Raw genomic sequence first — 21,716 nt, 5'->3', positions numbered from 1 at the left:
GGAGCCTGGGGACACCCCGGCTAGCCCTGGGCTGCGCACAGTGTTTCAAAGCAGCAGCTTCGCATGGAACCCAGGGTCTGGCTCTACCTCAAAGCGGCAGTGCTGCATGAAGCCTACCCTCCCGCCCCGCCTCCTCTTTCTTTGACAGAGGCAGCAAATGGGGGGGGAGGGGGAGAAGTGACTGTCTACTCGACTATCCGATAAGCATTTGCTTATCGGATGGTCAACTAGTGGTTCACATCCCTATTTTAAAGGGCACTGGAATTTATCTGGAGGAGAAGAAAAGGAGCGTAATTTTATATTTTAAAAGTATTTACCAGATGTGAATAAGTCTTTTAAAAAAAATCAGTGTATTGCTGCTCTGTCAGTCCCTCTGGGAAAAAGCCAGACACCAGAGTGATTATATAGCTGAAGGCATATTGTGGTCTACTCTTCAGAGTAGAAAGAGCTTATTATAAGGCAAGGCAGACCACAGTGCATTTACAGCTGTATAATTCTTTATGGCAACAAGCTGATTTTAACCAGAACACTATCAGCCAACTAATTTTATTAAAAACATCAGAAGGCATTAATACTCAAACAGCAGCTCTGGATAGTAAGACAACCTTTCCAATGCTAACGTCAAATTTCCTTCTCCCTCTGCCATCATTACTGTAACAAGTTAGGGCACAGTAGGAATGAAATATCTGGAAAGGAAAATTTAAGTTTTCCAGGTAAAGTAAGAACTGGATGCCCATTTCACTCATTTTCTATGGAAGTTTCCCAGATCTTAAGGTAGATGTAGATCTCCATTTCATCATGAGCTTGGCATGTCAATTTTTTATTCTTATACCACCAAGCCAATCTCCCCTGCAGAAAGCTCCCTAGATCATGGTATATATTGCTGAAGTGTGGATGGTTGCAGTACTTTAGCAATTTTCACATCATTTGAGGAGGACAACTAAGTAACACGCCCACCTAAGAGTTTGCTCACTGCCCTTTAGAATTAAGCCTCCAAAATAACGAGGCAGCTACCCAGGGCCCTGGCCTTATTGCCTAAGGAGCACCTACAGGATTTTCTCTTTGATTTCTGTTCAAGTCAGCAACAGCACTTGTTAATTTTTTTAGATCTGTTCTTTTGTAACAGCAATCTAGAGATAAACCTGGAGCAGGTGTTTGCCCAGGGATGCAAGAAGCTAAAAAGTATAGCATTCAGAAGAATGCCCCTGAGCTCTGACCCATCCTACCATAGAGCCAGATCCTCTAAGACAGGGCTACTCAGGTCACAATGATACTCACAGCACAGAACTAATAAAAGAAAGTTCTTCTTCACACAGTGTGTAGTCAACCTGTGGAACTCCTTGCCAGAGGAGGCTGTGAAGGCTAGGACTATAACAGAGTTTAAAGAGAAGCTAGATAATTTCATGGAGGTTAGGTCCATAAAAGGCTATTAGCCAGGGGATAAAATGGTGTCCTTGGCCTCTGTCAGAGGCTGGAGAGGGATGGCAGGAGACAAATCACTTGATCATTGTCTTCGGTCCACCCTCTCTGGGGCATCTGGTGCTGGCCACTGTCGGTAGACAGGATACTGGGCTAGATGGACCTTTGGTCTGATCCAGTACGGCCGTTCTTATGTTCTTATGCTGAGGGCCGCAACTTAAGTGTGGTTGCATGCACATGCACATGCAACTATATATGCAAATAGCTTTTCACACAGATGGGCATCAATACAAAGATTAAGGCAAGACTCCAACACACAGGCCCCCCATTTAAGACTTTTCTGTTGATATTAATAAAATGCAATATTTACTGGATTTCCACCCATATGACAGCACTTTTAATGAGCAATGACAGTCCAGGAATTTTACTAAAATGCATATCAACAGAAGACCATTATATTAACTCGCCATTGTGCACCGTGTTCCCAGTGGAGGTCATGTTCAAAGGATCCTACTCACGAGCCGCACGTTGAGCCCCATGTAAACCCAAACTGCACCGTAGGCCACAAACAAATGGGCCACATGTGGCCCGCGGGCCACGTGTTGAGTAGCCTTGCTCTAAGGGTTCTAGAAGAAGAGAAGCCTCCACCCAAAATGCCTCTTCACAGCCTCCTGGACTGCCAGAGTTGGAAGCAGTGGTGGCCATATTGCAGACTGCACCTCCCAAATCTAAGACTCTTGTTTAGCAACATCTGTGGTCCACTAGGAGCCCCAGCCAGACCCCCCCCCCCCCGCCCCCAGTCAGCAGCGGAGACCACAGGAGCTGGAGACACTCTGCCCCCAAGAGGAAGGTGGAGAGAGCTAGCAGCAGGACAGGGAGCCCCACAGCCCAGATAAGAGCTCAGGTCACAAGAGTGCTAGACCAGGGAGGTCCAACCTGTAGTGGCAGTGGTGAGTGGAGGGATGAAAGATAGCCAACAGCACATGGGGCTTGTGCAATGGAGGCCCATACCTCCAAGTGAAAGGCAGATGCTCCCACAGCTGGTAAAAAAACAAACAGTGGAGTTGAGGTGGGTTAAATGTGGTAGCAGCAGATTTCAGGGAAAAGCTGAAATCTTTGCCATAGCCCCTTCTTGCTGATTGAGGAGACTCTGCCAATGGTCATCGTTGGCAAGGGAGTCCCTGCCTGTGCCTTCTGCTATAGATGTGATGGAGATGCTGATAGCACTGGGAGAGCTGTTAGACAGGAGTAGGGCCATGCCAAATTCCCAGTCCATTAAGGTCAATTTTATGGCCATAGGATTTGAAAATTGGTACATTTCACACTTTCAGATGTGCTGTAACTGTGTGGATCCTAGCCCAAAATTGAATTGTGTCTCCATCTGGTTTTTTGGGGGGTGGGGTGCAGGTGGAGGCATGGGATTGCCACCTGCATTTCTGTGCTGCCTTGAGAGCTGAACTCTGAACATCCCCACTAAGGAGCTTCCTGCAGCTACAGAAGGTTCCTGGAGGTTGGTCTGATCTTCCCCATATTGCTGGAAGCACCTCACCCAAGGGCTCTTAGTTGCTAGCCCTCATCAGCTTGGGAGTGACAAGACTTTCTCCTCCTCTGTACAGTTCCGTTGCAGAAGGCTCCACACTCTCCCACCCCTTTACTTATTACTCTTCAGCTACAGAAGGAGGTCACTGTACATAGAATCCCTTCTTCCAGATGTAATTAGCTTCTTTCGATAAAATAAAGATTGAGTGAACCTGACAAAATGCATTGATTGACACTTTACAGCAGCAAACACCACAGAGGGCTCAACTCCCTCACAGGGAGGTAGGAGTATCTGAGATGGTTATATAGAGTACTGAACCCAATTGGTAGCCTCAAACTTGAGAGCTACAGTCTTAAAAAAAAAAAGTGGGGAAAAAAGTTCTAGTTTCAAAGTGTCATTAATTCTATGTCAGCATGGAGCATCCAGCAACTATCTTTCTTTATTTCCCTAGGTCTGTACAGAAAACACTTCCCATGTTCAAACACTAGTCTCTCTGCATCTGTAGAGTTCACTGGAATTGTCAAGAGAACATCAAGATAGCAAATTCTGCCCTCCACATAGCCCCAAAACCATAGTGCAGGCAAACTACAGTCCATTTGCACAATTTTTCTAAGCAGGCATCTCCAGCCTACAATTCTTATCAAAGACTCCACAAAGACAAATCTGTACTGAAAGCATAGTTCAATGTGCTATAAGTAAGATCTCGAGTCACATAGTGAACAATAAGAACAAAAAGATGCATGTTCACTGTGGTGCTGAGTATCTGCCTGATTTAGTCAACAGGATATCATATGTTCAGTGTGCACAGAATCTTTGGGGATTTTAAGCACTTAAAATCTTAAGGGGACTGAGCATGTGCAAATGGGTTTTCCCAAAAGCATCTAACTTGTCCAAGTTTGGGTGGATATCTGTAGTGGTAAGAGGCATCTTATAGACAAAAAGCCAACCCTCAGCACAATTTTAAATCCCTCTTGCAAAGCATGTGGGCATTAGAGTTTCTCAAAAAAAAAAATCAGAATTCTTTTGAAATGGCAGAAAAAAATATTTTTCCTTGGCCTTGTTTTCACAAACAGGTGAGTTTTTCTGGCTGAACTTTTCAAAAAAGTTTAGCCTCAGGTATACAATTTCAACACAAAATTAAGCAAATTAGAACAATGGGAAGCACTGGGCAACTTTGGTAGTGCTACCAGTTCCATCATAAAGTACATTCCCCATAGAAGTAGGACAGACACACTCAAAATCCTTCAGAAAAAGAGATATAGTATCAAAAGTTAGTATGACTAAAGTTGTCTGTTCCAGACTACAAAGTAAATGTAAGCCATCAATGATGCCAAGGGGCAGTTGGCACATCTCCCTCACCCAGAAGATTTCTTGCTCTCTTCTGTTGCCTAAAGTAGCAAGAACAAATTACTTCAGCTGTGGTGTATGAGGTATGACTGTGGAAGTCATTAGTGCAGTTCAAACAGATACTTCCTTCCCTCAGAACAGGAAATTGATGCTGAAATGCACAGCCTACAGAACACACCAGCTAAAGTTAATTTAAATCGTTGACCACTTCTATATGCCTGCTTGCTTGGGGAATATCCCTGAAGATTGAGGCTGCAATTCAGACACACTCAGCCTTCCTCTCCTCACCCCAACAAACAGAAACCAGAAAAGAGCTAGGAGGATTGCTGCTCACAGATGGTCCCAAATTCCTTAAATACAGTAAACTTCCGATAGTCCGGCACCACAGATGGTCCCAAATTCCTTAAGTACAGTAAACTTCCGATAATCCGGCACCTTTAGGACCCAGGGGGTGCCGGATTATCAAATATGCCAGACTATCAGAAGGGGGGCTATGAGGGGGCTGGAGTGGGGTGGGCCCCCCATAGCCCTCCCCTACAATAGTCCAGCTCTGCCCCAGGCGTCCCTGATTCAGCCACTGCTGGTCAGTTTCAGCAGAAGCTGAATCAGGGATGCCTGCAATAGAGCAGCTGGAGTGCTGCCGGGTTGGTCCCGCAGCGCCAAAGGACGGCGCTGCGGGACCAACCCGGCAGGACCCCAGCTGCTCTGCCCCAGGGGTCCCCAAGTCAGCCGCTGCTGAAACAGATCAGCGGCTGATTCCAGGAAGCCCGGGGCAGAGCAGCTCTGCCCCGGGCTTCCTGGAATCAGCCACTGATCTGTTTCAGCAGCGGCTGAATCGGGGACCCCTGGGGCAGAGCAGCTGGGGTCCTGCCGGGTTGGTCCCGCAGCGCCGTCCTTTGGCGCTGCGGGACCAACCCGGCAGCACTCCAGCTGGTCTGCCCCAGGCCTCCCCAAGAGCAGCTGGGGTGCTGCCAGGTTGGTCCCGCAGCCACGAGGGGCTGCGCTACAGGACCAATCCGGCAGCACCCCAGCTGCTCTGCTCCCGGATTCCCCAATTCAGCTGCTGATCAGTTTCAGCAGCAGCTGAATGGGGGAAGCCTGTACGGCTGCCCCAGCACTTCCAGGTTCCTGATGGTGCCGGACCATCAGGAGTCCCGGAGCATTGGATGCTGGACTAATGGAGTTTTACTGTACACAGTCAGGTCCAGGCCAAGCCACTTGCAGTGGGTAGGTATAAGTATTTCAAAAACGTAGTTTGTAAGAGGGACCTAAGCCCCACCCCAGTGAGACCCTCTTTTCTGTATACAAGCAACTGAAAAGAGTCAGAATTTAAAAACTTTTCTGAAAGCAAGAATCAAAACAGATACCTCAACATTTGCAGAGATTTACTTTCAACTTCAGAAAAAGGCCTAACTCTGGAAAAGCCAGGAGAGAGAAGCCAGTAAAAGCCTTTGAACTCTATACCTTAGATAATGACAAAAGTTGTATGGTAGAAGAATCAGAAGTAGAACATTCAACATCAGATTCTTCACCAGATAAAGGCTGAGTAATATGGGAAATAGAAGCTGGAAAGAATCAACTTAGTTACTAGGTAATCCCGAAGGGTGTGTCTAGACTACATGCCTCCTTCGACGGAGGCATGTAGATTAGCCAGATCGGAAGAGGGAAATGAAGCCGCGATTAAAATAATCGCGGCTTCATTTAAATTTAAATGGCTGCCCCGATCTGCCGATCAGCTGTTTGTCGGCAGATCGGGGCAGTCTGGACGCGATGCGCCGACAAAGAAGCCTTTCTTCATCGGCACAGGTAAACCTGGTTTCACGAGGCTTACCTGTGCCGATGAAGAAAGGCTTCTTTGTCGGCGCATCGCGTCCAGACTGCCCCGATCTGCCGACAAACAGCTGATCGGCAGAGCGGGGCAGCCATTTAAATTTAAATGAAGCCGCGATTATTTTAATCGCGGCTTCATTTCCCTCTTCCGATCTGGCTAATCTACATGCCTCCGTCGAAGGAGGCATGTAGTCTAGACACACCCGGAGAGTAAGATTCTACCAGGACTAAGTGATATTGTGCAAGTTTTAGCTCGTGGCCCAAAGCAACCACAGTTAAAACTATCCTCAAAATGAAATACAAGAATGAGTGCAATGTGTTTCAAAAGTACTGTTTGGTTTATATTTCTGGATTCAAAATAGCAAGTATCAAATGCAGCTTTACTCTTGCTTCCCATGCAGATTTTTCAACCTCCATTGCTATACAAAAATCTGTTTATTAATAATGGTTTCAGCAGCTGGAGAAAAGCTGTGGCAAAGGATACAGGATTCTAATACCTGTAGCATGAAAAACAGAACAAGAGCTGTCAAGTGGTATAGGCTTCAAAGATATTCAGATTAAATTACTGATCCACAATCACTTGTAGTAAGAGTCAACATGCATCTCTACATAAAAAAAGTTTTTCCTGCAGGATGACACTGACATCACCATAGCACTTGTGTCCCGCAGCCTCTCCCCTTTCAGCCACCCCACCTCCTCCTCGCAGCTGGGGGAGAGCCAGAGTAGCTCTACCTCACCCTGGTACCCCTCCATGGCAGCTGAGGGCAGGGGGAAGAGGGGGATCAAGAGCCAGGGCCTGCTGGGGGAGGGGGGCGGCGGGGAAAAGGAAAAAGCTGGGGGTAGAGTACAAAGCCTGATAGGCCCCTTTCAGCAGCTGGAGGGAGCAAACCAGCACAGCTGTGGCCTGGCCCAATCCCCCCCCCCCCCCCCGCTACTGAAGGGCGGGGGGGAGGAGGAAGAGGAGAGGGGGTGGGGCGGTTGGCAAGCAAACTAGGTTTGTTGGGGGCAGGTGAGCAAAGCCCACAGGGAAGTGGCTGCATGTGCGGGACTGGGAGATGGGCTGGAAATGGGGGGGGACTACGGCCTATAATGGCAAGGAGAAAGGAGGGTCAGGGCACAACAGGGAGGCAAGATCAAATCAGTATCTTAGATGCCTATATACAAATGCGAGAAGTATGGGTAATAAGCAGGAAGAACTGGAATTGCTAACCAATAAATACAACTATGATATCATTGGTATTACAGAAACCTGGTGGGATGGGACGCATGATTGGAATGTTGGTATGGAAGGTTACAGCTTGCTCAGGAAGGACAGACAGGGAAAAAAGGGAGGAGGGGTTGCCTTGTATATTAAAAATGTACACACTTGGACTGAAGTGGAGATGAACGTAGGAGATAGCTGTGTAGAGAGTCTCTGGGTTAAGCTAAAAGGGGTAAAAAACGAGGGTGATATCATGCTAGGAGTCTACTACAGGCCACCTAGCCAGGTGGAAGAGGTGGATGAGGCCTTTTTTAAACAATTAACAAAACTATCCAAAGCCCAAGATTTGGTGGTGATGGGGGACTTCAACTATCCAGACATTTGTTGGGAAACTAACACAGCAAGGCACAGGCTATCCAATAAGTTTCTGGACTGCATTGGAGACAACTTTCTGTTTCAGAAGGTTGAAAAAGCTACCAGAGGAGAAGCTGTTCTGGATTTGGTTTTAACAAATAGGGAGGAACTAGTTGAGAACTTGAAAGTGGAAGACAGTATAGGGGACAGTGATCACGAAATAATAGAGTTCATGATCTTAAGGAAAGGTAGAAGGGAGACCAGCACAATTGAGGTTATGGATTTCAGGAAGGCAGATTTGATAAGCTCAGAGAACTTGTAGGTAAGGTCCCATGGGAAGCAAGACTGAAGGGAAAAACAACTGAGGAGAGTTGGAAGTATTTCAAAGGGACGTTGTTAAGGGCCCAAAAGCAAACAATTCCGCTGTGTAGGAAAGATAGAAAATATGGCAAAAGACCAGCTTGGCTTAACAAGGAGATCTTGCACGATCTCAAAATAAAAAAGGAGTCATATAAAAAATGGAAACTAGGACAACTAACAAAGGATGAATATAGGCAAGCAACACGGGAATGCAGGGGCAAGATTAGAAAGGCAAAGGCACAAAATGAGATCAAACTAGCTACAGGCATAAAGGGAAACAAGAAGACTTTTTATAAATACATTAAAAGCAAGAGGAAGACCAAGGACAGGGTAGGCCCACTGCTTAGCGAGGAGGGAGAAGCAGTAACAGGGAACTTGGAAATGGCAGAGATGCTCAATGACTTCTTTGTTTCGGTCTTCACCGAGAAGTCTGGAGGTGTGCCTAACGTAGTGAATACAAGCAGAGAGAGGGTAGGTTTAGAAGATAGGATTCACAAAGAACAAGTTAAAAATCACTTAGGAAAGTTAGATGTCAGCAAGTCACCAGGTCCTGATGAAATGCATCCCAGGATACTCAAGGAGCTGATAGAGGAGGTATCTGAGCCTTTAGCTATGATCTTTGAAAAATCATGGCAGACAGGGGAGATTCCAGAAGACTGGAAAAGGGCAAATATTGTGCCCATCTATAAAAAGGGGAATAAGAACAACCCAGGAAACTATAGACCGGTCAGTTTAACGTCTGTCCCAGGGAAGATAATGGAGCAGGTAATTAAGGAAATCCTATGCAAACACTTGGAAGGTAATAAAGTGATAGGGAATAGCCAGCATGGGTTTGTGAAGAACAAGTCATGCCAAACTAATCTGATAGCTTTCTTTGATAAGATAACGAGCCTTGTGGATAAGGGAGAAGCGGTGGATGTCATATACCTAGACTTTAGTAAGGCATTTGATACGGTCTCGCATGATATTCTTATTGATAAACTAGGCAAATATAACTTAGATAGGGCCACGATAAGGTGGGTGCATAATTGGCTGGATAACCGTAGTCAGAGAGTTGTTGTTAACGGTTCTAAATCCTGCTGGAAAGGGATAACAAGTGGAGTTCCTCAAGGGTCTGTTTTGGGACCCGTACTGTTCAATATCTTCATCAATGATGTAGATATTGGGATAGAGAGTACGCTTATTAAGTTTGCAGATGATACCAAACTGGGTGGGGTTGCGACTTCTTTGGAGGATAGGGACATAATTCAAAATGACCTTAGCAAGTTAGAGAAATGGTCAGAGGTAAACAGGATGAGGTTTAATAAAGAGAAATGCAAAGTGCTCCACTTAGGAAGGAACAATCAGTTCCATACATACAAGATGGGAAGCGACTGTCTAGGAAGGAGCATGGCAGAAAGGGATCTAGGGGTCATAGTGGACCACAAGTTGAATATGAGTCAACAGTGTGATGCTGTTGCCAAAAAAGCAAATATGATTCTAGGTTGTATCAACAGGTGTGTTGTAAGCAAAACTCGTGAAGTCATTCTGCCTCTCTACTCTGCACTAGTTAGGCCTCAGCTGGAGTACTGTGTCCAGTTCTGGGCGCCACATTTCAAGAAAGATGTGGAGAAATTGGAAAGGGTACAGAGAAGAGCGACAAGAATGATTAAAGGTCTAGAGAACATGACCTATGAAGCCAGGCTTCATGAACTGGGCTTGTTTAGTTTGGAAAAAAGAAGATTAAGGGGGGACATGATAGCGGTTTTCAAATATCTAAAAGGGTGTCACAAGGAGGAAGGAGAAAATTTGTTCCTCTTGGTTTCTGAGGACAGGACAAGGAGTAATGGGCTTAAAGTGTAGCAGGGGAGGTTTAGATTGGACATTAGGAAAAAATTCCTAACTGTCAGGGTGGTCAAATATTGGAATAAATTGCCAAGGGAGGTGGTGGAATCTCCCTCTCTGGAGATATTTAAGAACAGGTTAGATAGACATCTGTCAGGGATGGTGTAGGTGGAGCTTGGTCCTGCCTTGAGGGCGGGGGGCTGGACTCGATGACCTCTTGAGGTCCCTTCCAGTCCTATTATTCTATGATTCTATGAATAGGAAATCATTCAACCTTTGACAACATATTTGAATGCATAAGCCAAGAAACAAAAGACTAATATTATCTCTATATTGGTTGATGTAACTAAGGAAGTTAAGTAAAGCAGTTGTGATATTATTTACATAACACTTTATATGAAATGTTTTGATTTCCATCCTACTGAGTCACTGGATGCACAATCTTTAAGTGTGTTGAACGTATCTTACTGGGTGACACTTATTGGGAGCAGCGGCCTGCTGCAGGCAGAGGAGGCTGGGAGCAGGAGCCTGCCAGCAGCCCCCCCACAGGAGGAGGTGGGGGGAAAGGAGGCAGAGCAGGAGCCAATAGCCCTGTGCCCAGGGGGAGGAGCACAAGAGCTGTGACACTGCATGCTGCTTCTTTCTACACTAGAACTTCAGAATTGCGTACATCAGATTGTTTGCAACTCTGAACAAGCAATTATAGAGGCTCTTCACAGGGGACTGCTTGCAACAGGGGTTCCGAGTGCCTGGTGAATGGGGGTGGGGACAGATAGCTAGTTGTAGCTCCCTGGCCACAAGGGTGAGGAGACATTTGAGGCATAGCAGCATCAGTGGGCATGCAGTCAGTGCAGGCTATGGCCCTTCACGGAACTGCTCCTCCAGAGTGCAGCATGGAGGCAGGAGCTCAGACTCTGACAGCTTACATTCCAGGACAGTTTTCAGTACCAGCTTGGGACATTTTTTCTTGGGCTCTGAACCTGCAAGCTTGTCTCCCCTCCCAGAGGGGAAGAGGGGACAGAAAGGAAAAAAGAGAAAACAGCATTCACCACCTCCTCTTTGTAAATGGCTGCCCCTTATGTTGTGAGCAGCGGGTGGAGACAGGCAGCCCATATGTACCTGCCTTTAAGGTGCAAAAGGCACAATACAGTATTTGCTTTTTTTTTGCCTCCACTGCTGCCTGATAGCTTACTTCTGGTTTTGTTGACCAGTAAGTTTAACTCTGGTGCTCACATCTTTGAGGTTCCACAGTATTTTGCTAGGGTCACTGATAAAACCATGCATCTCTGCCATGTATACATGGCTGGAGTCTCAAGATGGGTCAATCCTTTATCTGTATGAAGTACAGAATATGCTTAAACTTTACATAAGGAATTACTCTGTTCCCATAGCCATGAGAGCATATGCTTCTCCAGAGAAGGATAAAAAATGCTATATTTGTACTCTAGATGACCCCTTAGGAGAGTTCTTCTGCAACAGCCCTCTATCAAATATTAAAGAAAATAAAGGAGGTCAACAAAATGGTCAGTTTCAAGGCCAAAAATGTACAAGGTGAAGTGAAAACATCAGAGTAGAACCTCAGCATTACAAACATCTTGGGAATGGCGATTGTGCATAACTCCGATCAAAAAAATTAAGGTTTTCAAAAGTTTACAACTGAACCTTGTTTTAATACTGCTCCCAAACTTTACTACAAAAGAGGGCTGCTTTTAATCTTAATTTAAATGAAACAAGTACAGAACATTTCCTTACCTTGTCACATTTTTAGACACTAGTTTAACACACTGCACTGTATTTGCTTTTTTTGTCTCTGCTGCTTCCTGATGGCATACTTCTGATTCTAAATGAGGTCTGTGATTGACCAGTTACTTCATAGTGCTAGAGGGTCTATGCCATTTTAAATCTATTTTAAAAAAAATAGAGCAATGTTTACAAGCTAATTTTTTAAAGAACTTTGGTGTCCAGATACATTTTATTGTCTATTTCTGTTCTTTAGCTTGCTCAACTCCTATTAGTAAGCTTCTGTCAAACTGTGCTCCAATTACTACCATCACTACATCCAACAAAAATGTAATACTTCAGTATTTTAAAATGCAATATAATTTTTTCCTTATCATTGGCAAATCATTAACAATTGACGGTGGGAAGGAGGCTACATTTCCTTTTACCTGAGAGAGAGGACAAGTAGTATGTGGTAATTTGCAGCAACCACTGCAGTCATTTTGTGTGCGCGCGCATATATTTTAGAATACCACATCTTAGAGGTGGGCAACAATTTGATGGGAGGGGTGCTCTAAGAATTTGGAAAATGGTCAAGGATCGCACTTTTCCATATTAATGGAGGAGGTACAGGGTCTGGGATGGAGGTTGGGTGCAGAAGGGAGCTTGCACTAAGGGACTGGGATGCAGGAGAGGGTGTGGGGTCTGGGAGGGAATTTGGGTGAAGGATGCAATTGTGACCTTGGTTAGGGGATTAGGGTGCAGAGATTTGGGTTGTGACGTTGGGCAGGGGATTAGGGTGTAGGAAATGGAGGAAGGGTTTGGGCTGTGACCTAGGGCAGGATCTGTGAGGGGATGGAGGGGGCAGAGGATTTGGGTTACATGGAGTGGGGCAGAGGGTTGGAGTGCCAGAGCCAGGCTCTGACCAGGAGACTTACTTGCTTTACTCCCAGCCAACAGCCTTGTCAAGGAGACTCCTTGACTGCCCCATCCTCACACAGGCTACAAAAACCACATGGCTCTTGAACAGTGACAAGCTTGAGAGGAGGGTGCTTTGCAAGCTGCCTGTTAACAGGCAGCTCCCATTGGCTAGAAACCAGCTGATGGGATTGTACTGGGGGGCAGGAACACCACATGAAGCTGCTCTTCTCACCCATAGGCTTGCAGCTGTTCAAACAGAGCACGGCAGCGGTTTTGGTAAGCAGCATGCAGGGGCAGGCAGGGAGTCTGCCTGAGGCTCTTTGCTGTGTCCACGGGCCAGATCCAGCTCACGGCAGGTATTATGCCCAGGCCTGCTGTAGATTTACTCATTTGTTTCCCAATGGAAGACACGATACAAATTAGAAACCTGGGATTTCTCTGAAGCTGGAGGAAGGAGGGTTACTGGCAACTTCTCTTTTCCACTTTAACCAGAAATAGTTGGTCACACTGGAATTATGTATACAAGTTAACTGCTACTTTGGTAGGGTTTAATAATAAGTTAAACCAAAGGGAAGTTTCACTACAAGACATGTCTATGTCAAATATTTGGCATGCTCAGGACTATCTGTACCCAGAATATGTCTATTAATGCCAACTGACCACATCTAAAATTTCTCCCAGCTGTGTACAGGCAGTCACAAATTTGATTAGACTTACTTTTTTAATCTTGAAGAGTGCAGAATACAAACTGGACTGACATCACTTAGTGCTGTAATGCACTAAGTTTTATTGTTTTCTTCCTCTGTAGGACCGGCCATTGCTTTGGTGGCTTATCAGATTTATTTTCTGCACTTCACTGCTCTGTGATGAAAGCTATCGAAGCCACTAACCTGTGCATGTAGTACATTACAGGGTATGGTTTTGATTTGTGAGTTAATGATCAGCTTCCTTCGGTCTAAATTGTTCCCATGTCTCAGTGGAAGTCTCTCTCTGAGCATACTATCAGCTGACCTGAAGCCAATATACAACCCCTGGCTAACTATCTGGTGAGATTAGATGACTCAGATAGCTGAAGTTGGTCTGAAGGAAAATTCTGGTGTATGACCACCTGTTTAAGCAGCACAATGAGAAAAGCATGCATAAGAAACCAACAGTACAAAGTTCAAAAAGGTCTAAATATACAGAACCATAGTCAACTTAAGGCTCAGGGTTGACCACGTCCATTTCATAAGAGGTAGACCAAGTCTTCAGTTGGTGAAAGGGAAACTGCTAGAGATATATTGGACCAGTGTGTGTCAACCTTTCTAATCCTTTCAGGGGTCTGATTTTTCTTGATATCCTCTCACCCCACCCCCTTAAGTAGTGTAAAATGTTCAAAATTTTAGTCTGTACTGATTTTGCTAGTGCTTATTATGTAAGCCATCTAGAGGAGTTGATGCACTCCCTTGGAAGACCTCTGCATACTCCAGATATACATATACCCTTGATTGAGAGTCACTGCATTAGACAGTATATTGGCGCCTTAAAAATACAGTGGTAAAGCAGGGGGAAGAACAGTTTCTCTGAAATGGGCAGACTACAGGGACAATCTCAGAAGTGCTAGACTTCCAGTCCAGTCTTGGAGGTGAAGATTTTTTTAAATAGAAAAATCTGCTCCTTTCAATAAAAACTATATTGTTCAGAATAAAATTCCATACAAGTCAAGAGTAGACAGAACTGCCGTCTAATAAAATTCAAAAGAATAAGTAATCACTGAAGACAGGTTAGATATACAGAATAGAATGGTAAAAGGAGACTTGCCTGGCAGTTGAAGTAAATATCTATATGGCTCTAGAAGAATTCTTTCAGATGTTTCTTCCCTTCCTTCCATTTCAAGAAGCAGTGTTCCACTCTGTCAAAGAAAGGAGAGGTCTATCAAAATCAGTGTTAGAGAATTTTTAAAATATATAATGGAAGCAAGACCATAGCTCTAAGCAAGTGGGGTGGGGGAGAGATAAGCAGGGTTAAGGGATTTAGAACAAAGGCTGACTTGAAAGTGTTACTGGAAAGAAAGCCATCATTTCCCAGCTATCTTTGCATTACAAAAGTATTCTTGCTGTTGGCTTTATATACTTTAACCACACATTTTCAAAACAGGGGAACTTTGTTTTGATTTTTATGAAAGCAAACCAAACATTTCAGTTTAAGATCATTAAATAAGCGTAGAGTCTGGCTTTGATGTCTGGTCTTATAGAATCCCACACACATCAAGCATCCTTTTGTAGATCATTACAAAAGTTAGTCAGAAAAATTCAAATTCTAAACTGTTTAAGCTCAGAAATACACATTTAGTCTTATTTTTAATCAAGAAACAGACAACTTCAATGTAAGGCATACTTTAAAACAAAAACACTCAAGATTTAACTTACTCATTCTTCCATATTTGCTTTAAAATGTATACCATTCAACTGATTTAAAAGACTAGAACATAGCAGATAAGTGTTTAGTTTTCTTTATCCTTATTTTTTCCTGCCATGGTATTCCATTCGTGTCTCAAATTCTCTTACTGTGGCCAATTCTGAATTTGTTTGCCTGCATAGCTTATTTGTCTTCTAATGTTCATTTCTCAGTTCATGACTTTAGGCTCAATTTCTGTGGCTTTTTTCAGAGTTCCTTCAGTAATCCATTTTCCTTCTTCTCACCTTTAACCTCTTTTGCTGCACTGCAGATGGAACAGCTCAAAACTCAATGTTTTTAATGTCATTTGAAGACTGGAACTGCAGTGGTAGTATGAAGTTTCATTTACTTCAGCAGCAGCCCTCGACTGTTAAGAAGGTATCTTGTAAGGAGTGTTTTGCCCTGGCAACTGGTGAAGAATGTCCTTGGCTGTCAGCCCAAAGGCTTGCTGCTAGACTTATAAATGTAATATCCTTTTTTGGAAAATAGGCACATTAAGACGAGAGATAAGTTTTTTGCTAAAATGTAAATGTATCCCATTTACTATTTCCAGACTGTCTTCCTAGATGACTCTTAGAAACAGTTCTCCCCCCCCCACCCTCAAAGACATGCATTACTACAACAACACACACACACACACACACACTCACACACACACACACACACACGTATTGACTTCTGTTAACGGACAGTGTTAACGGACAGGCAATCCAGACTGCAACACTTTTCCCTGCACTGAAAACAGTACCTTGCACCACCATTAATCACACTAAATTAATTGGGACTACTTGAAAAGTAAGGATAACACAAAGTGCAGCAAAATAAAGGATACAACCGGTAATGAAAGAGAGAGACCAGAAAAAAAAAAAAAAAGGTGACAAAGGGAGAGCCTAGAAAGGCAAGAACTGAATTATAAGATGCTATGAGTTTCATCATTGCCCAAAAAAAAACAAAAAAAAAAAAACAAAAAAACCCCACACAAACCACCACCCAAAACTGTAGTCAAATGACTATCCAACACATTCTTTCTGTAAAAGCTTAGGCAAAAACTAAGATTCTGAAGTCTGTTAATTTCATAGAATTTGAAACTTGAGATTTTTCCCAAATGCTTCCAAAGACTATACAATCCACTTTGTGTACAGTATAAACTTGTGCTACTGTATGCATATTTGGTATTTTCTATAAAGGAAAATTTCTAGAAATAAAACAACAATTTTCTCAATATGAAGTTCTCTGAAAGAAGACATATAGGTTTACCTTCTCTCCAATGCGGATTAAGATATTGTTTTCTGATGCCTTACGAAGTTCTCAATTCAGAGACAAGGTATTTAGAAATTCCTACTCATAGTGGGGCCACTCGCTACAGAAGAACTTTAAACTGCTACATACATGTCCAATCCCAAATCTCCCTACCCTTTCACAACAAAAGCTCATTAGTTAAGTGTTTCCAATACTCATACTACTCTAAATCACTGGTGGCCCATAAAAAAAGATGCCACTGCCACTCTTTTTCCAGGCACTTCTTACAGGCATTCAGACTAGAATTGACAAAATGGTCGAGTAAAGTGTCAATAGATCACATACTGTTATATATTACAGTAAGAATACACCAACACAGGCAGTGGCCTACCCTTTTGACTGCACCCTAGTGCCATTCTTCAGAACTCCACAGCATTTTACATTTTCTTGAATTAAAAAAACTCACTTATTAGCATAAGACTAAAATTAATCCTATAGAAAGTCAGCCTTCTCATTTGGTGCTACTCTAATAATTAAAACATTTTTATCTTTAACAATATTTGACCAATTATTTTGGACCAGTCCAATCCTACACTGGACTGATTTGTCGAGAAAAGACAAAATCCTATAAAAGCAGCTAAAAATAAAAGGCAACCTAGCTACTTAAAGAGAAAAACAGGAACTGCTAGTCAATTCCACAAAAAGAGTCCCTTCAAGGAGGGAAACAAAATAGTCAGGCAACAGATCCACTGCAAAAGGGTTAGGTGACAAGTCAACATCCAGGTAGGAGAATGAAGAACAAAGTGACAAGGCAGTCTGTGTAGGGGAAATGGGCAAAAGTTAGACAACAGAATCATGTCTTCATGCACAAGATAGCAGAGAAACTTGTTGCTCTCTTTTGGTCTGTGTACACTAGAAACTCGAGTGCGCAGATGAAGATTTAAACCAAATTCCCCACCCTGCCCATAACACTAGTCTCATCTTCGTACAATACTATCATTCTCCCCCTGCCCTCCTCATGTGAGCTGATCAAACTGCCATTAAGAAGTTATGCAAGTGCAAACAAAATATGAAGAGATCTATGAAACTTCTTCTATGAACATATAATCCACAATATGAAGGAGCTTCAAAATCTGCAATAAAGGAATAAAGATTTTTTTTTAAATTAACCATATTTCAATGGGAAAAGGTCAAGTAGTAAAACAAGGTCTCAGTCAGCCTCATGTAACCTATCTACCAACACATCTCAGGGTCACTAAATTAAATATGATCAAACTAAGGCCGCTTTACTTCTGAGTGAGAGCACACACAGTGATTTAACATGCTGGCTGCAATCAACAGATGGTATGAATTTATGTTACATCAATACCAAGAAGAGTAAAAAAAGTGGAAGATGAGCATTCAGAACAAATACTGTTAAAAAAATGAAGGAATCAAAAAAGACACAAAAGTTCTTGAATTGCCTCTACACTCATGCTGAGAGCCAGGATAACAAAGGAATAAATCTGGAATTGCTCATTTTTAGCACAATTTTAATCTATTTGGTATTACAGGTTGAACTTCTGTTAACCAGGACTCCCTGGTCCAACATCGATCGTCTGACAGGACCAGGAGCCCAGTGCGCCTGCAGCAGGGCTCCCCACAGCAGGGCAAAGAGCCTGGCATGACAGTGGGGCAGGGAGGTAGCCAGGAGGCTGGCGGGCAATCTAGGGCTGGAGGGTTCCAGTAGCATGGGGCAGATATTTCCCTCCCTGGCCTGACAAAATCCCTCATCTGGGACCTGTAAGTTCCCGAGGATGTCAGACCAAGGAGGTCCAACCTATACTGAAAAGTGATGGGATTATTTGCATAACTGGAGTGTTAAAATAGTTACAATATATTTAAGGATAGAATGGACAAAGAAGAGAGGGGATGGCACTACTTCGAAGATGAGTCACTTAACTTGTAAGTCAGAACACAGTGATCTTTAATGCTTATTAATCATGACCCAAGAAAGCACGAGATGGGGTTAACAGTTAGTGTCTGGTATCGACCACAAAAATCACATTAAGAAACAGGATGGACACCTTATGAATCTATTTATAATATTTGAGGGAAAAAAAGGTGAATGCTCACAGGGAAAGTCAATTTGGCCAGAAGTCTCATGAGTCCCATAATAAAACTTTCTTGTAACCTCTAAACATCACAGATGATTTCCTAATTCAAAATGCATTGAAGCCAACACATGGAAATTAGATAAAGAACGAACTGACCATAGCACTAATATTAATGGTAGCTTAAGTATAAGGGAATATAACTATACCTAAAAATCCAGATCAGTAATATAGCTTATTGTGAAACTTGCCCTATTAAAAGCAACAAAGATGAAAAAAATTGAGCCAAATCAGCTGGAAGGAAAAAGTAGAAAAATCACTGATAACTGGAAATCATTTAAGAACACTTTAGTAAATGCTCAAAAAGCCTCAAAGGCACCAGTTCTAGTTAAATTAACTTGTTTACAGGGGGAAGTGAAAGCAGCTATAAATATATTTAACAAGTAAAAGAAAGGGGAAATTGATAACGAATATAAAGCAGAAGTTAGAAATTGTCCTTTAGCTTCCTTTATCAGCTTTCTACAAAGTTAAAAAAATAATCAATGGGCAACAGAGTTAAGGACAATAAAGTAATGGTAACGTTCCATTACCAGAATAATTAATACTACAGAAAAGAAACGGAGTAGAATAAATATATGTTCTATACTTGAGCAAGGGCGGGGGGGAGGGGGGGGAGGGAGAGGGGGACACTATGAAGAACATAAGAATCATCTATGGTGTGGAGTACTGATCATACAGGAGACCCTAGTGATTCACAGAATCACTATTTGCAGGTCTCCTGTCCTGGGTGGAAGGGATCAGGAGAAACTAGCTTCAGGGAATTTACCCATGGCTCCCAGTCCCCACAGTGAGTTTGCAAGTCAGGGGAAACTTACCACAGGGGCTGGGAGCATGGCTCCCAGTATTTGTGAATGGTGACGATTTCCTGTACTTGCTATCACCCCTTCAGGACATAAGAACGGCCATACTGAGTCAGACCAAAGATCCACCTAGCCCAGTATCCTGTCTGCTAACAGTGACCAATACCAGATGCCCCAGAGGGAAGGAACACAAGAGGTAATCCTCATGTGATCCTTCTCCTGTCAACCATTTGCATGCAAACAGAGGCTAAGGACACTATTCCTACCAATCCTGGCTATTAGCCACTGATGGACCTAACTGCCAATAATCTACCTAGTTCTTTTTTGAATCCTGTTAAAGCCCTTGTCTTCACCACATCCTTGGGCAAGGAGTTCCACAGGTTGAGTACTGAGTGAAGAAAAACTTTTTTGTTTATTTTGAAGCTGCTGTCTATTAATTTCATTTGGTAACCCCTAGTTCTTATATTGTGGGAATAATGAAATAACTTTTCCTTATTCACTTTTTCCATGCCAGTCATGATTTTATAGACTTCTATAGTATCTCCCCTTAGTCTCCTCTTCTCTAAGATAAAAAAGCCAAGTCTTTTTAATCTCTCTTCATATGGGACCCGTTTCAAACCCCTAATCATTTTCGGGGCCCTTTTTGAACTTTTTTCAATGCTACTGTCTTTTTTGAGATGAGCCCACATCTGTACCCAGTATTCAAGATGTGGGTGTAGCATGATTTTATATAGAGGCAGTAAGATATTTTCTGTCTTATTCTTTATCCCTTTAATGATTCCTAACATTGTATTTGCTTTTTTAACTGCCGCTTCACATTGAGTAGATGTTTTCAGACATCAACTGACTCCAAGACCTCTCGAGTAGTTGTAGCTAAATTAGTCCCCATCGTATTGTATGTATAGCTGGGATTATTTTTTCAAATGTGCATTACTTTACATTTATCAACATTAAATTTCTTTTGCCATTTTGTTGCCCAATCAATCCCTTAGTTTGGTGAGATCTTTTTGAAGCTCTCCACTGCAAGCTGTGGTCTTAACTATCTTGAGTAGTTTGGTATCATCTGCAAATTTTGCCACTTCACTGTTTACTCCTTTATCTAGATCAGGGGTCTCCAAACTTTTCAGCCCGAGGGCCGCATTAACTATCAAACAGCAGTTCGGGGGCCGACTACACACTTGAGGTCCAAATAAAAAACAATCAAAACATGGATGTTGTTTTTAATTATGTATTTAATATTATTTTATTCAGTTATTATTTAATAACACATTCATACACTACACATGAACACCTGTATTAGTGTGAATGGTGAAATTGTTTCCTGGATGCCAAAATAGCAGACATTTCTGGCTTTAGATTTGTTGTCCCTAACATCAACAGTGACCTGAGATTATCATCGGACAAGTTTGTTCTCAAATTGTTCTTCACGTATTTCATTCTTGAAAATGTTTGTTCACACAGGTATGTTGTTCCAAAGATTGAAAGGTACCTTGATGCAAAAGTTTTGACATTAGGAAAGTCTTCCTTGGGCAAAAACTGGTAAAAACCCACCAGTCCTATTTTGAACTTGTCCCTAAGGAGGTCATTTGCTTGCAACTCAATGACTTCCAGCTACAGTTCATCTGGGCAACTGGCCACATCTGCTTCAAATGGGTTTTGAAACAATCTCACTTCTTCTGCCTTTGAATCCAAAAAGGTCTCCACGGGCCGGATGAGAGGGCCTCGCGGGCCGCATCCGGCCCCCGGGCCGTAGTTTGGAGACCCCTGATCTAGATCATTTATAAATAAGTTGAATAGTACTGGTCCCATGACAGACCAGGGAGGGCGGAGGGGGGAGGAGAGAAGACGAGGCCACTAGTTACCTCTTTCCACTCAGAAAAAAACTTACCGTTTATTCCTACCCTTTGTTTCGTGTATTTTAATCAGTTATCAATCCATGAATCCTTCTTATTCCATGACCACTTACTTTACTTGCCTTTTACAGGGTCTCTCACCAAAGGCTCTTTCTGGAAATCTAAGTATACTATATCCACTGGATCCCCCTTGTCCACATGTATGTTGACACACACTTTCCCCTCCCTGCCAAAGAACTCTAGTACATTAGTAAAGCATGATTTCCCTTTACAGAAACCACGTTGACTTCCCCCACAACAAATTATATTCATCTACGTGTCTGAATTTTATCTTTACTATAGTTTCAACTAATTTGCCCAGTATTGACATTAAACTTACCAGTCTGTAACTGCTAGGATCACCTCTAGAACCCTTCTTAAATATTGGCATCATGTTAGCTATCTTTCAGTCATTACATATGGAAGCTGATTTAAAGGACAGGTTACAAACCACAGTAAATTAGTTCTGCAATTTCACATTTGATTTTTCAGAACTCTTGGGTGAATGCCACCTGTTGACTTGTTACTGTTAATGAATTTATTCCAAAACCTCCTCTAATGAAACCTCAATCTGGGACAATTCTTGAGATTTGTCACCTAAAAAGAATAACTCAGGAAATCTCCAATATCCTCAGCCGTGAAGACTGAAGTAAAGAATCCATTTAGCTTCCCAGCAATGAC

The 21,716-nt window shown here is 42.9% G+C and overlaps 1 protein-coding gene across 15 annotated transcripts in view; it reads right to left on the bottom strand.

The window, feature by feature from the left end:
* GGPS1 (geranylgeranyl diphosphate synthase 1) overlaps positions 1-21,716 on the bottom strand; it is a 40,943-nt gene that overhangs the window by 15,124 nt on the left and 4,103 nt on the right. For 12 of the 15 annotated variants that reach the window (XM_075924783.1, XM_075924787.1, XM_075924777.1 and 9 more), the window contains one exon: positions 14,316-14,406. Coding sequence is in view for 4 of the 15 variants with exons in the window: in XM_006122054.4 (XP_006122116.1) it covers positions 14,316-14,406 (91 nt within the window). In the remaining 11 variants the exon portion in view is untranslated. The other 3 variants (XM_014573077.3, XM_006122057.4, XM_075924780.1) reach the window with 3 other exon arrangements.

The sequence above is a fragment of the Pelodiscus sinensis genome, chromosome 3, assembly GCF_049634645.1.
Source record: "Pelodiscus sinensis isolate JC-2024 chromosome 3, ASM4963464v1, whole genome shotgun sequence".
NCBI lineage: Eukaryota > Metazoa > Chordata > Testudines > Trionychidae > Pelodiscus > Pelodiscus sinensis.
Note: the sequence above shows the minus strand (reverse complement) of the source record. Positions and strands in the feature narration are given on the sequence as shown.